Below are 13560 nucleotides of genomic sequence, written 5' to 3' on the forward strand. Positions count from 1 at the left end.
GTGCCCCTGCAGGACACCACGGACACTGGCCCGGTGCGGGTGCGCGCCACCTTGGCCTCTCCGGCCGTGGGGATCTGCACTGAGGTGAGGCGGAGTGCCCCTCGCGGCCCCCAGAGTCGGGGCAGCCGTGAGCCGGGCAGGATCCCCCGCCTCGCCGGGAGCCTCTGGGGCGGGCACGAGTCTACAGGAGGGAGTCGGGCCGGGGCACACAGCCGACACCTCCTCCTTGCACTGGGTTCCCCACTTCTGCCCCGTCTCCAGGGCCCTCTCCTCTGTGAACCCTGGCTTTGTGTCCCACACCTGTGTGTGTGCACTTGGGCGCACACACACGGCCCAGTCCTTACCCTGCAGTGCACGTACACACACACACACGCCCCAGTCCTTACCCTGCAGTCTGCGTGCACACACACGTCTGCTCCCCAGCTCTCTCCCTGCAGTGCTCTCCTCGCCTGGGCTGTTGGGAGGGGACGGTGGCCGCCAAGGCTCTGGCCGCTGGTGCAGGCCCTGCGCCTGGGGAGGGCCTGGCTGTAGCAGGCAGCGAGGGCTCCGCAGCACCCCCCGGGGCCCCCAGAGCTGGGGTGCCCTGCTTCCCGCTGCCGTCCCTCCCCAGGCACAAGGCACGCTGTTCTAGAACAGTCTGAGCGAGCCCAGCGGCAGCCCGCCCCTCTCTGGGCGCAAGTGGGCAGTTCTGTGCTTGTGCAGCTGCAGTTGGGAGGAACCTTTCTGGTTTTGTTTTCTGCTTGGTTGGATGTTTCTGACCTTTCCTGTCACCCTGAGGGCAGCCGCGGTGGAGCACAGGCCTGAGAGCAAACAGAAAAGTGGCAGTGCCAAGGAGGCTGTCAGGCCCACCCCCAGCGTGGAGGGCACTGCATGTCCCCCTGGGCGTCAATACCCGGGTGCCTCTCTCGGTCCCTGCTCCGGCTGCTGGGCCAGGGCTGGAGCGTGAGGGAGGCCGCGTCCCCTTAGCACCAGGCGTCTCCTGGCCTGTTGGTGGTAGCCCCAGGGCAGCCTGAGAATCGAGAGTGATCGTCAAATAAAGCTGGGGCGGCTCAAGTCGTTTCCGCCCCTCATTTGAGCAGTTTGGACATTTCCTGGGAGTGGGCCTGGGGGGCACCTGGGCACTGGCCCTCCCCTCCGGCTGTGGGAGATGGGTGCAGCACAGGAGCCTGCCCAGGCAGGAAGGGGGTCGGACTCAATGCAGGGCAGTGAGGGTGCACAGGGTGCTGGCAGGGCCGGGGACAGCCCCTCCCAAATCTTCCCATCCAGGAGGGCGTCGTCAGCAGCAGCTGTGCCCATGACACTCCCAGTGGCGGCCCGAGGTCTGGGGCTCAGCCTGGCTGGCACTGCCCAGAGCTGGTCTCTGCAAGGGCCCCTGTGGTTGGGAGTCTCCCGTCCAACACCCTATGGGGCTGGCAGAAAGGGGGTCACCACGCCCCCTCCTAGTCCCTCCAGCTGTCCTCTCACAGAGGGACTCGGGCTGGAGTGGGCACGGTCAGGCCAGGAGGCCCAAGAGGAATCGTAAGTGCAGAGTCAGCTGTACGGGGGCTGATCTGGAAGAGGAGCCTCAGGGTCGCAGGGGACAGACGGGTAGACCCCGCTGGACAGATGGCAGCTCAGCTGGGTCTCCCAGGAGCAGGATGCACGGGCAGCCCGGGAGGACTGCAGTGGACGTGGACATGGAGCAGGGGGACTCGTACGGGAGGTAAGGGCCCTTCTGAGCGGGCACCTGAGCAGCACGGGTGGGGGCGGGAGGGCAGCAGCCACCGAGTCCCCCGGTGTGCCTGGTCCTGGGAGGCTGCTGGCCTCGTCCACCAGCACTCAGTGCCATCTCGAGGGCTGGACACAGGGTGGGCCCACCTGCATGCTGCAGGTGCCTCCCGGAAGGGACAGGTCAGGATGGGTCAGGGTCAGACCCGGGGCTGGGCAGGGTCAGGGGTGTGCCAGGAAAGGGTCCGGAACACTGCGGAGGGGCTGGGGCAGGTCCCAGGGCCGCCTCGTGGGGCCACAGACGCCCACCCATCTAGGCATCTAGGAACTCAGGGGTTCTGTCCCCTGACCAGCGCCTCTTCAGAGCCCCGTGGGCTGGTGATGTTGACCCTGCAGATCACAGAGCCGCCCCACCCCACGCCTGTCCCAGAGCTGGCCCTCACCCACCCACGGCCCCCTCAGCCACCCCACGGGCCCCAGTGCCTGAAGCCTCAGGTGGGGCGGGGTGAGGGGGCACACCGTGGCTGACACTGTCTCTCTCTGTACCCCACAGGGGTGGGGGCGGGCCACGGTGGCCAGTGCCGTCTGTCCATGCCTCCCCCAAACAGGCGGACAGCCCGGCCGTCTGCTAGCTATGCTCTGGGGAGCACGGGGACCCCTGGGGCTGGACAGCGCGCCAGGCCTGCTGTGCCCCCGGCCCACGCAGTCTCCCGTGCGTGTGTGCGTGTGTCCTTTCCTTCGTGTGTGCCACACCCGGAGCCACACCTGGCGGGCCTCGGGAACACGAGGTGGGGCCCGGGTTCCAGCCTGGGTCCGCCCTGTGCAAGGCAAGCGCCCTGCCCACGGTGCTCTCTGGCCCTTTCTTCTCTCTGGCCTCTTCCCTCTGCCGCCGTCACTGCCTGTGGCCGCCGGCGGCCCTCGGGCTCGCCCACGCGGTCACTGATCCGGGTCACACCTAAGGGCTGGGACCGGGGAGGACCCTGAGGCCTCAGCGTCCCGCGCCGTCCGCGGAGAGGGGAGTCCCGGGAGTGGGCGGGGCTTACAGACGGCCTCCCGGTGGGCGTGGCTTCAGGACACCGCTGGGAGGGCGTGGTTCCCAGCTCTTCCGGGGTGGGCGTGGCTCCTGGACTTTCGGGTGAGCGGGGCTTCCAGCGCATCCGGGGCGGGGCTTCCGGGTGGTCCCGAGTGGGCGTGGCTTGCTGATCTTTTTTAGGTGGGTGGGGCTTCCGTTGCATCGGGGCGGGCCTCCAGTATGCTGGGGGCGTGGCTTCCGGGTGGCCTCTGAGTGGGCGTGGCTTCCGGGCCTTCTGGGTGGGCGGGGCTTCCAGTGCGTTGGGGCGTGGCTTCCGGGCGGCCTCCGAGTGGGCGTGGCTTCCGGGCATCCTTGCACGGGGCCTGGGCGGATAGAGGCTTTGCTGGACTGTTTGCTGATGCTGTTCCTTGACCGGCCTCCGGGTGGACCTCACCTTCTGCAGCGGGAGTCCGGCAGGGCACCGGTTCCTGCTTGCCCAGTGCTGCCCCTTTGTGGAAAGCCGGCAGATGACGTGGGCCTGTGCTCAGGACCCCTGGGCCTCGGTGTCCGTCTCACCCACTGCAGCGGCTCCTGACTTCGTGACTCGCGTTGGCCGCACCGCGGGAGACGGGCGTGCACGTGTGGCCAGTGCGGTGCGAGGGCAGCAGCCCTGATGGCCTTTTTTTGTTTGGTGGGTTTGTGGCCACCCCCTGGCTCAGGATTACTCCTGGTGGGCTCTGGGGACCCTCTGTGGTGCGGGGGGCGGGGGCAGGGGTGGGCCTCGTGCAAGCCCAGCACTGTCCCTCTGTCCTGTCTCTCCTGCCAGCCCTGATTCTTTTCGGTCCTTCGCACACCCGGGTCACTTTCTGCTCGACTGCTTCCTCCCTCTGGAGCTCTGGGCGCCTCGTTTTTGGCCCGTTGACTCCTGCTTTGGGATGTGGCCGTTGACCCGGCCCGCAGCCAGCTCCCCTGCCTGTGCGGGTCCCTGCCTAGGAGCCTCGGCCATCCTCCCAGGCCCTCTCGGGCACCCGCCAGCCGCTGGCTGTGGGCAGGCACCTTCCCCATGGCAACACCCCAGTGGCCAAGAGGTAGCAGCTTCTGCCGCTTTGTCTTTGCCTTCGTGGGCTGCAGAGTTGCATGTGGGGATCCTTCAGCCTCCACCAAGCTCCTGCCCTCTGCTCCCCAGCCATCGGGCTTCCCCTGGCGCCTCTTCTGTCCCCTGTGCTCCCCGAGAATGTCCTCTGATGCTCTGGTCTCAGCCACTCCTGACTCTCCCCTCAGTGCTCACCACTCACCGCCACCCTTCACTGGGGACCCCTGACCTTGCTCTGAGGGCCATGCCTGGGAGCCGAACCCCCAGCTGGGACCCCCCGGCTGGGTTTTGATGCTGGGATGAACCTGCCCGGCGCTGAGCTGGTTCCGAAGGTGCTGGTGTCGTTCAGCGGGGTCCCCTCACTCCTCGGAGCCCCCGGAGGTGCCCTGCCCCCTTCCCCACAGCTGTCTGTGTGAGTGGACAGGAGCCACAGGCCGGCCCGGCTTCCAACCCACAAGGCCCCTGCTTCTGGCAGGAGGTGGAGCAGCGACCTGCGACCTGCCCTGCGGGCAGTGTGCGGGGAGGTGAGTCTGCGGGGGCTTGCAGGCACGGGTGGGAGGCCTCATTTCCTCACGAGGCGTCATGGGACGGGGGTGAGAGGGGACGGACGCAAAGGCTTGGCCAGGCCTGGCCCAGGTCCTCCACCCTCTGTGTCCCCGTGGCCAACAGACTTTGTGCTCGTCTGGGAGGACTCTGGCCAGCAGGACGGCCTGGCCAGGACCCAGGCCAGCACCCATGGGGCCTGGCGGGAGACTTTTCTAGCAAACCTGTGCACAGCGGGGCTGTGTGTGCCAGAGGCCAGGACCGCCTGTCTGGCCCCAGGCTGGAGCAAGCCCAGCTCAGCTGGACGAGAAGCACACAGGGGTCCCCGTCCCCCACTGGGTGGCCGTGTGTCCCTGTGCCCGCCTCAGGCTATGTGCAGACACACCTTTGTGGGCTGGAGGGCCCTGAGCCACGTGGACTCTCCTCGCCCTCTTCTCCCTTGACTCCTGCCCACCCATTTGGCCATGGGCGCCTGCCCTGGACAGGTACTGGGCTCAGGCCAGTGTCCCTCCCTCATGTGGAGTTTGGGGCACTCTGCAGTGGGGTGCACGGACACGTGCGTGACACAGGCCCACGTGGCCAGAGCAGAATGGGGAGCCGATCCTTGACACGGGCGTACTCTGAGGGTACCCGGGACTGAAGGGCACCGCCACACCTTCTGCCCCTGTCCCGGGGCCCCCTTATACCCCCCGGGGGCAAAGGACCATGGGGCCGGAGGGGCAGAAGCACAGGCATCCCTGTGTGGGTGCAGAAGGCTCAGGGATGAGCTGGCTGCTGCCCACAGCTAATGCTCGTGACCACACGAGCAGGGCACAGCCACGCCTCCTCACGTGCCTGGTCAGCAGCACGCTGTGGACCGGAGCCGGCGTCATCACGCACGGGGCTGAGGCCAGCACGTGATGTCAGGCAGGCAGCAACAGCCGACCAGCCAGACCCCCTGTACCTGCACAGGCAAATGCACACGTGTGTGTGCAGACGTGCCCTCACACGCCTGTGCACGCTCAGGCTCATCACAGACCCACACACACACGGACGCGACCACCCAGTACAGACACACCACACAGGCCACCAGACCCATGCGGACACAGACGTGTGTGCACACACCCACGGCCACACTTCAAGCATGTGCATGTACGCACCCCAGGCAGACAGGCACGGGCAGGGCCAGGAACGGAGGGTGTGGGGCAGCACGGCGCACTCCGTGCTCTGCAGCGCCCCCTGGTCGTGCTCTGCTACCGCGCTCAAGACCTGCAGGAGCATCAGCTCAGACACACAGCCCGGGGATCCGTGTGCGCTCCCCCCCACCAGACCCACTGCAAAGGGCTACCTCGAAGGGGGGGGGTCTGTGGGGGAGGGGGCAGTGCACTCCAGAGAGGATCAGCAGAGTCAGAGTTCCCCCAGGTGAGGCCCTGTGGGTGGGGACAGACAGATGCTGCCTGAGGCCTCGCCCTCCTGACCCGCACTGGGCTGCTGCTTGGACCTGTCCCCAGGAGCTGCCTGACCAGGCCTCCAGCTGGCGTGCTGGGGTCCCCAACATCCTGCTGCATGAGGTTCCCAACGTGCCCCCATTATTGCTCCTGCCAGTTCCGGGCGTCCAAGCTGTCCAGGTGGGCGCCACGATGCTGGCTGGCTGGCTGAGGGACACTGAGGGGCTCCGCGAGCGCTTCCCACCCCTCCCCCGACTCCATCACCTGACGGGAGCCCTAGTGCAGAGGTCATGGGAGGTGTGGCACACACCCCCACAGGTTCCTAGGAACAGCCACAGGAGCCACAGGACAGCTTCTGCAGCAGCCACAACCCCGGGGTGGTGAGTGGGCGGGGCCGCGGAGCCCTGGGCGGGGCTATGAGGATGGGGCGGGGCTATGAGGGACGGGGTGGTGCCGCGGAGCCCTGGGCGGGGCTATGAGGGATGGGGCGGGGCTGTGAGCCCTAGGCGGGGCTGTGAGGGATAGGGCGGGGCTGTGGAGCCCTGGGCGGGGCTATGAGGGATGGGGCGGGGCTGTGAGCCCTGGGCGGGGCTATAAGGGATAGGGCGGGGCTATGGAGCCCTGGGCGGGGCTATGAGGATGGGGCGGGGCTGTGGAGCCCTGGGCGGGGCTATGACGATGGGACGGGCTGTGGAGCCCTGGGCGGGGCTATGAGAATGGGGCGGGGCTGTGGGGCCCTGGGCGGGGCTATGAGGGATGGGGTGGGGCTTTGGAGCCCTGGGCGGGGCTCTAAGGGATGGGGCGGGGCTGTGGAGTCCTGGGCGGGGCTCTGGAGCCCTGGGCGGGGCTATGAGGATGGGACGGGGCTGTGGAGCCCTGGGCGGGGCTGAGTATGGGGCGGGGCCGTGGAGCCTTGGGCGGGGCTATGAGGATGGGACGGGCTGTGGAGCCCTGGGCGGTGCTATGAGAATGGGGCGGGGCTGTGGGGCCCTGGGCGGGGCTATGAGGGATGGGGTGGGGCTGTGGAGCCCTGGGCGGGGCTATAAGAGATTGGGCGGGGCTATGAGGATGGGGCGGGGCTGTGGAGCCCTGGGCGGGGCTATAAGAGATTGGGCGGGGCTACGAGAATGGGGCGGGGCTGTGGGACCCTGGGCGGGGCTATGAGGATGGGGCGGGGCTATGAGGGATGGGGTGGGGCTTTGGAGCCCTGGGCGGGGCTATGAGAATGGGGCGGGGCTATGAGGGATGGGGTGGGACTGTGGAGTCCTGGGCGGGGCTACGAGAATGGGGCGGGGCTGTGGGACCCTGGGCGGGGCTATGAGGATGGGGCGGGGCTATGAGGGATGGGGTGGGGCCGCGGAGCCCTGGGCGGGGCTATGAGCGATGGGGCGGGGCTGTGGGGCCCTGGGCGGGGCTATGAGGATGGGGCGGGGCTATGAGGGATGGGGTGGGGCTTTGGAGCCCTGGGCGGGGCTCTAAGGAATGGGGCGGGGCTGTGGAGTCCTGGGCGGGGCTATGAGGGATAGGGCGGGGCTCTGGAGCCCTGGGCGGGGCTATGAGGATGGGGCGGGGCTTTGGAGCCCTGGGCGGGGCTATAAGTATGGGGCGGGGCTATGAGAATGGGGCGGGGCTGTGGGGCCCTGGGCGCGGCTATGAGGATGGGGCGGGGCTATGAGGGATGGGGTGGGGCTTTGGAGCCCTGGGCGGGGCTCTAAGGAATGGGGCGGGGCTGTGGAGTCCTGGGCGGGGCTATGAGGGATAGGGCGGGGCTCTGGAGCCCTGGGCGGGGCTATGAGGATGGGACGGGGCTGTGGAGCCTGGGCGGGGCTATGAGGGGTGGGCGGGGACATGGGGCTATTAATGATGGGGCGGGGCTGTGAAGGGCGAAGCTGTGAGTGGACTGAGCAGGGCTGTGGGGTGGGCCTTTGGAGGCTGAGCCGTCCTTGGGCACTGCAGGGGTTGGGGATGGGGTGGGGAGTGGGCAGGAATGTGGTCGGGTTGGGAAGGGTCTTGGGGGGCCACCGGGAGGGTGACGAGGACGGCTCGATGTGTTGGTGGGCGGGGCTGTCGAGGGTGGGCGGGGCCACGCGGGGCGGGGCTGTGGGTGGGGCGGCCAACAAGGGGCCGGAGCTAGAGCACAGCAGGCAGGGGCGGGCGGGGCCTCAGGGGAGGGCGGGCCTCAGCAGCGCGCAGCGTCCGTCCCTCTTCCCGCGAGTGCCCGGCCTGGCCGGCGTGTGCTCGCGCGGTGACGCGCACGTGTGCCCGTGTCCGCCGTGACGCAGGTCCCGCGTGCTCCTTCTCCTGTTCTCGGCCCCTCCCAGAGGCACCTCTCAGGTCCCCGGGTAGTCGCAGCGCTCCCTGCCCCTCCCTGCCGTAGGTCCACTGCCCTGGCCCTGACCCGGGCGTCCCCGCAGGGAGCTCAAGGGCTGGGAGTGGGAAGGGAAGGTGGCCCCGGCCCAGCTGCCCTGGACTTCGAGCTCCTGCCCTGCCAAGGCCTGTTCGATGAGTACTTGGAGATGGGTACGGGCTGGCCGGGGGCCCTAGGGCTCTGGGGGCAGCAGGCAGGGGTCCCGGGCAGAGGGCGGCAGGTGGGGGAGTCGCAGGTAGAGATTGTGGGCAAGTGGGGGTCCGGGGGACAGAGGGGTGGGTGGGGGTCCCGGGGGACAGTGGGGTTGAGTGGGGGTCCCGGGGAACAGTGGGAGTGAGTGGGGGTCCTGAGGGACGGTGGGAGTGGGTGGGGTCCCGGGGGACAGTGGGGGCGGGTGGGGGGTCCCGGGAAACAGAGGGGGCGGGTGGGGGGCCCCGGGCGGGGTCCCGGTCGCTGATCCCGGCTGTCCCACGGTGCTGCGTCCGGCTTGGTCACCATCTTCGTGCCCTCCTGGTGCTGCAGCTGGACACGCACAGACGCGTGTGTGAGCCGCAGGTGGCCGAGCCTGGGCCCGCGTTCTGCGTCCTGGGGCACCTGGCGGTCATCGGCAAGGTGAGGGAGGGCGCGCTGACCACGGCCCCCGGGGGTGCCTCCCTCCTCCCCTTCTCCAGCTTCTGCTGCGGCTGGAGCTGGCTCGCACCTGCGCGGCTTCGTGGACTTCACCCGGCACGCACTTCCTGCCCTTGACCCGGCCCACAAGCATGTGCAGGTGAGGGGCGTGGCCTGAGACAGGTGAGGGGTGGGGCCTGGAGGGTGAGGGGCGGGGCCCGGGGCAGGCGAGAAGCGTGGCCTGGCAGGTGAGGGGCAGGGCCTGGGACGGTTGAGGGGCGGGCCTGGGTACAGGTGCGGGTACATGGCCTGGGATAGGTGAGGGGCAGGGCCTGGGACAGGTGAGGGGCATGGCCTGGGACAGGTGAGGGGCATGGCCTGGCAGGTGAGGGGTGGGGCCGGGGACAGGTGAGGCTGTGGACTGAGCACAGGCAGGGCAGTGACTGGGAGGTCCCTGGGTTCCGCAAAGCAGAAGAGACACCTCATTCCGCGGGAGCTGTTTGAACTACCGAGTTTGAACTCCCTGAGCTCAGGGGTCTCCAGAGCACGGAAGTGCTCTGAAATGGAACAGCTCAAACGCACCCAAGCATGAGGCCTGCCCACTTCAGCGCCCAGGGCCGTGGGCTTGGGCCCGTTCTTCTTTCCCCCGCAGCGTTCCTTTCCCTTTGTGCTCAGGGATCACTCCTGGCAGTGCTCCAGGGGCCCAAAGCCGTGTGTCTGCCACGTGCAATGCAAGCGACCCGTCCCTTGGCTCTTTCTAGGATGATGTGAAGTGCTTGCCTGCCTGGGTGTGACACAAGCCTGTCACAAAGCAGGCTGTCGTGCGAGAGAGATTGCTGGCACGCGGCACTTGCCTTGCATGGAGGCTGCCTGACCTGGGTCTGATCTCCGGCACCTCACGTGCTTCCTTGAGCCTTGCCAGGAGTCAGCCCTGGGCATCAAGCGTGGGGGCTCCTCCCCTCCCCCATTATTGGAGAGTCACTTCTCGCCAAAGGCAGAGCAGCTGGTCTAGAAAAGTGAGTTGAGCCCTGCAGGCATTCAGGAGAGCTGGGCCAGTCTGAACCAGCAAGCTCAGACCGCTCTGGGGGCGCAATGGGACCCAGGAGGAGGCACTGGGAGGACCCCCCTCTCCTGCAGGTGTGAAGCTTCCAGGACCCTGAGGGACACCATTCTCGGAGCTGGACTCCCTGGCCTTCATCCTGGTGTTTTTGATGGCCACAGCACGACCCGATCCCACTGCTGTGCCCCCAGGCCTCCCTCCAGGCGCTGCCTGAACTGCCACGGTCACGCGGAGTGTGGGGTCAATGCAGCCCAGGGTCAGGGCCCTGCACCCACACACTGGTGCCAGCCGCGAATGTAACAGTTCTCCCGCGCCCGGGACCTCTGGGCTGTCCCCGGAATGGCGGCCGGGGGTGGCAGCTCCCACCTTTCCTTCCTGCTGTAGCTCCGCTCTGTGCCTGGCCCACGAGACCCTGCTGGGTGTGTCCTTCATGGCGCCTCTGTCCAGCACGCGGTGCTTGGAGCCGTCTTCTTGACCTCCCGGTCCCCAACACCCCCAGGTCAGTGCAACCGAGATGAAGCGTGGGCAGTACCTGCCGAGGAGGTGGGCAGGTGAGTCTCCCCTGCCGCCCGCCACTCTTTCCCGGGCAGGTTCTCAGCTCAGTCCAGCCTGGCCACGCAGCCCTGGCTCTGCCTCCAGACCAGCACGCGTCTGTCCGCTGCTCTGAGCCGCACAGCCACCTTGTCTCCCTTCCCTCTTCCCGGGAGATGGGGTCAGGCCCTTCCCGCGGGGTCCAGCGGCAGCTGTCCTGCCCCATCCCGGAGCGTGAGAAGCGTGAGCGAAGGCCGTGACAGGTCGTGCCGGCTTCCTACGCTGGCACCCACCTGGCAGGCACCCGTGGGTAATAAAATGAGTCTTGACACATTCCATCTAGTTTCAGGTTTTTATTTTAGAATTTATAAAATTCCAGTGTCATCCGTATGCACGAGCCTTTACACACGTTTGCATATAATCTCCAAATTCCAGAGTAAGGCCAAGGGATGGGTGAGCTGTGGGCACATGGTGTGGAAGATGACGGACGGGACACACGGGCCCCAGCCCAGCCCAGCCACCTCAGAACCTGCACAACCCCCACGCAGGGAGCAACGCCCCCCGGGGCTCAGGAACGGGGTCTGCACACGGCAGAGCTCCCCGGGAGAAGGAAGTGACTTGGCTGGGGCTGGGGATGAAGACAAGGGCAGCAGGAGGGAGGGGGCCCAATCCCGCAGGGCTGCCAGAGGGAGGCGGCTTCGTCCGGGCTGCCCAGGAGATGCGCTTCCTCCCTCAAGGCTGCTGAGGCTAGACTTGGGCGAAGCAATTCTCGCTCTCCTCGGGAGCCCCCGAGTCTAACCCTCACCAGGCTTCGGGTACTGAGCCGAGACTGCGCACGAGTGGGGTGGAATGGAGAGGTCGAGCACAAGTGACCGCGACCCAGGAGGGAGGCGTGGCGGGCCCGAGCGGGGAGGGCAGAGGCCCACGTGGGGCCTCGCAGGCCCCAGACCCCACCCCGAGCTCTCCCCGCCCAGGGCGGCCCTCACCCAGCCAGTGGGCCCAGCACGGCCCCCTCGGCAGCACCTGGCCGCTGACCCCTGCCGGGACACCAGGCTTCCTGCCCCCAACGCTGCTCAGCCCCTGGGCCCACACCCGCGAGAGGCTTCGAGCAGCGCCACGGCGGTGAGGTAGAAAGGAGGCAGCATGGGCCGCAGGGGCGTGAGGACCGAAGGCCGCGAGCGGGCCGGCCCCTCCCTGCAGGCTGCGCCCACGGCCCCCAGCCCTGTCCGGCTCTCCAGGGCGTGAGCCGGAAGGTGCCGCTGCGTCCTAGGGAGGGTCTGGGCGACAGGCAGGGGGCAGAGGGGTGGGAAAGGAAGAGGAAAACGTTTTGGCTTTCATAAAGTCAAGGAAATTTATTTCCTGAGGTCATAACACAGGAAGTGGACGCGCCACGGCAGCTCGCCCCAGCGTGGAGGCGGCCTGGCGGACATGCTGGGTGGACCAGGGAGCCGAGAGTGCGTGTGCGTGGTGGCGTGGCCGGGCCCGTTAGTGTTCACGCCGTGCGGGCGGCCCAGCGCCTTCACTGTGAGACCTCGGGGGAGGGGCAGCAACAATGGACGGGGCAGCCGCTGGTCAACGGGCGCCGGCCGACCGCGTGGTGTCGGGCGGTCAGCAGCTGGGGGCCGCGCTCCGGTCATTATCGCTTGGGGCCCCAGGGGAGGGTCTTGGGGGCCACCTGAGCCCCAAAGCTGGGAAACTCCTCGGAGCTGCTCATGTCCGGAGCCTGTGGGGAGGGCACAGGTCAGAGGCCGCCAGCCCAGCCGGCCCCACCCAGGCCCAGGGCAGCCGCCCGCTGACCTTCTCGCTGCTGCTGGCGGTCCAGGGGGCGTCTCTCACCACGAAGCCCTTGGAGGGCGCCCTGGCCTCCTCGTGGGCCGGGGGCTTCAGGTACACCTGCAGGGCCTCACTGTCCACCACGTCGGCCAGCTGTGGGCACAGCGGTGAGGCGGCAGTCCGCGGCCCGGGGGGCGCCCCACCCCACCCCCACCCCCGCGCCCCACTCACGTATTCCTCTTCCAAGTTGAGGATGTGGTCGATGGCCTCCTCCACGTTCTCGGGGAGGCCGGTCACCGTGACGCAGTTGGGGTCCGGGGCGCCGCTCTGAGGGAAGCGGATGTCCACCTGCAACCATCACACACGGCGCTGGCCAGCCGCCACCACTGGAGCCAGGGCCGCAGAGTCCGGCCAGACCCGGGACCCAGGAAGGCGGATCCATAGAGCGCAGGAAGGCAGGTCACCTTGAACTCGTCCATGATCTTGCGGATGGCCTTGCCCCGGGCCCCGATGATGCGGGCGTGGACACGGTGGTCCAGGGGGACGTCCTCAGAGACCATCTGCTCGAGCTCACCCACGATCTTCAGGATGGCTTCCCGGGCGGCCTCTGTGTTCTTCTCGTAGCCCGTGATGGTGATCTGGTCCTGCGGCTGGGAGAGGCGGGGACAGGGGCCGGTCAGCTGCCTGGCCACGCCCTGAGGACGGGGCCTGTGAGAGGGGGACAGGGAGCAGGGACACACAGCTGGAGAGGCGACAGGGCGACGGAGGCCCGGACACTCCGGCCCTGGGGACCGGCCCCACTCTGCAGGCAGAACCTGATTCCGGCACTCGGCCTGGTCGCGGAGCAGCGGGACCCGGGGTCCTGGGAAGTGCCAGGATGCCCCCCCCCCCAGCCTCACCTGGCTCCCGTCATCCTTGTCTGGAAACTGGATATTTACGTCGTGCTCCAGGCGGATCTGCGTGATCACAGCCCCCTTCCTCCCGATGATCTTGGGGTGGTACTTGGGGTCCACAGTGACGCTCAGCTTGAAACTCCTGAGCGCCTACAGGTGAGCGAGAGGTGAGAGCGCGGAGAGGCTCCGCCCGCATGGCCCCCGTCACATGCCCGAGAAGGCCCAGGCCCAGTCCCGGTGGGAGCGGCCGAGGGCCCCAGCCACAGGGAGGCTCCAGGCTCAGATCCCCCTCCTGCCTCGGGGCAACAACCGGGTGCCCGCGGCCTGCCTGTGCCTCTCACCCGGTCCTCCTGCTCTGCCTGCAGCTCCTTCACGCGCTCCAGCAACCCCGCCTTGGCGCGGTCCAGGTGTGCGGCGAGGCCCGTGATGGCCACGCTGTCCGACTGCAGCTCAGGGGGGGGCACGTGGATGTTCACCTGCAGGGGTGCGGCTCATCAGGGGTCTGCCCGCTCGACCCCCGCCCGCGCCGAGGGGCTCACCGCAC

General features: G+C 68.2%; 2 protein-coding genes across 3 annotated transcripts in view; one reads left to right on the forward strand and one right to left on the reverse strand.

Annotated features, from left to right (window-relative positions):
* The window catches only part of SNED1 (sushi, nidogen and EGF like domains 1), a 537305-nt gene that overhangs the window by 72876 nt on the left and 450869 nt on the right, over positions 1 to 13560 (forward strand). The window lies entirely within an intron of this gene.
* The window catches only part of HDLBP (high density lipoprotein binding protein), a 42814-nt gene continuing 39942 nt past the window's right edge, over positions 10689 to 13560 (reverse strand). For both annotated transcript variants that reach the window (XM_056108391.1, XM_056108392.1), the window contains exons 23-28: positions 13358 to 13492; positions 13023 to 13166; positions 12588 to 12773; positions 12355 to 12471; positions 12148 to 12276; positions 10689 to 12073 (exon numbers count right to left, since the gene is read on the reverse strand). In XM_056108391.1, coding sequence (XP_055964366.1) covers positions 11987 to 12073; positions 12148 to 12276; positions 12355 to 12471; positions 12588 to 12773; positions 13023 to 13166; positions 13358 to 13492 — 798 coding nt within the window. In that variant the 3' untranslated portion in view covers positions 10689 to 11986. The remainder of the gene's footprint in view (positions 12074 to 12147; positions 12277 to 12354; positions 12472 to 12587; positions 12774 to 13022; positions 13167 to 13357; positions 13493 to 13560) is intronic.

The sequence above is a fragment of the Sorex fumeus genome, unplaced genomic scaffold (genome assembly GCF_029834395.1).
Source record: "Sorex fumeus unplaced genomic scaffold, SorFum_2.1 ptg000207l, whole genome shotgun sequence".
Taxonomy (NCBI): Eukaryota; Metazoa; Chordata; class Mammalia; order Eulipotyphla; family Soricidae; genus Sorex; species Sorex fumeus.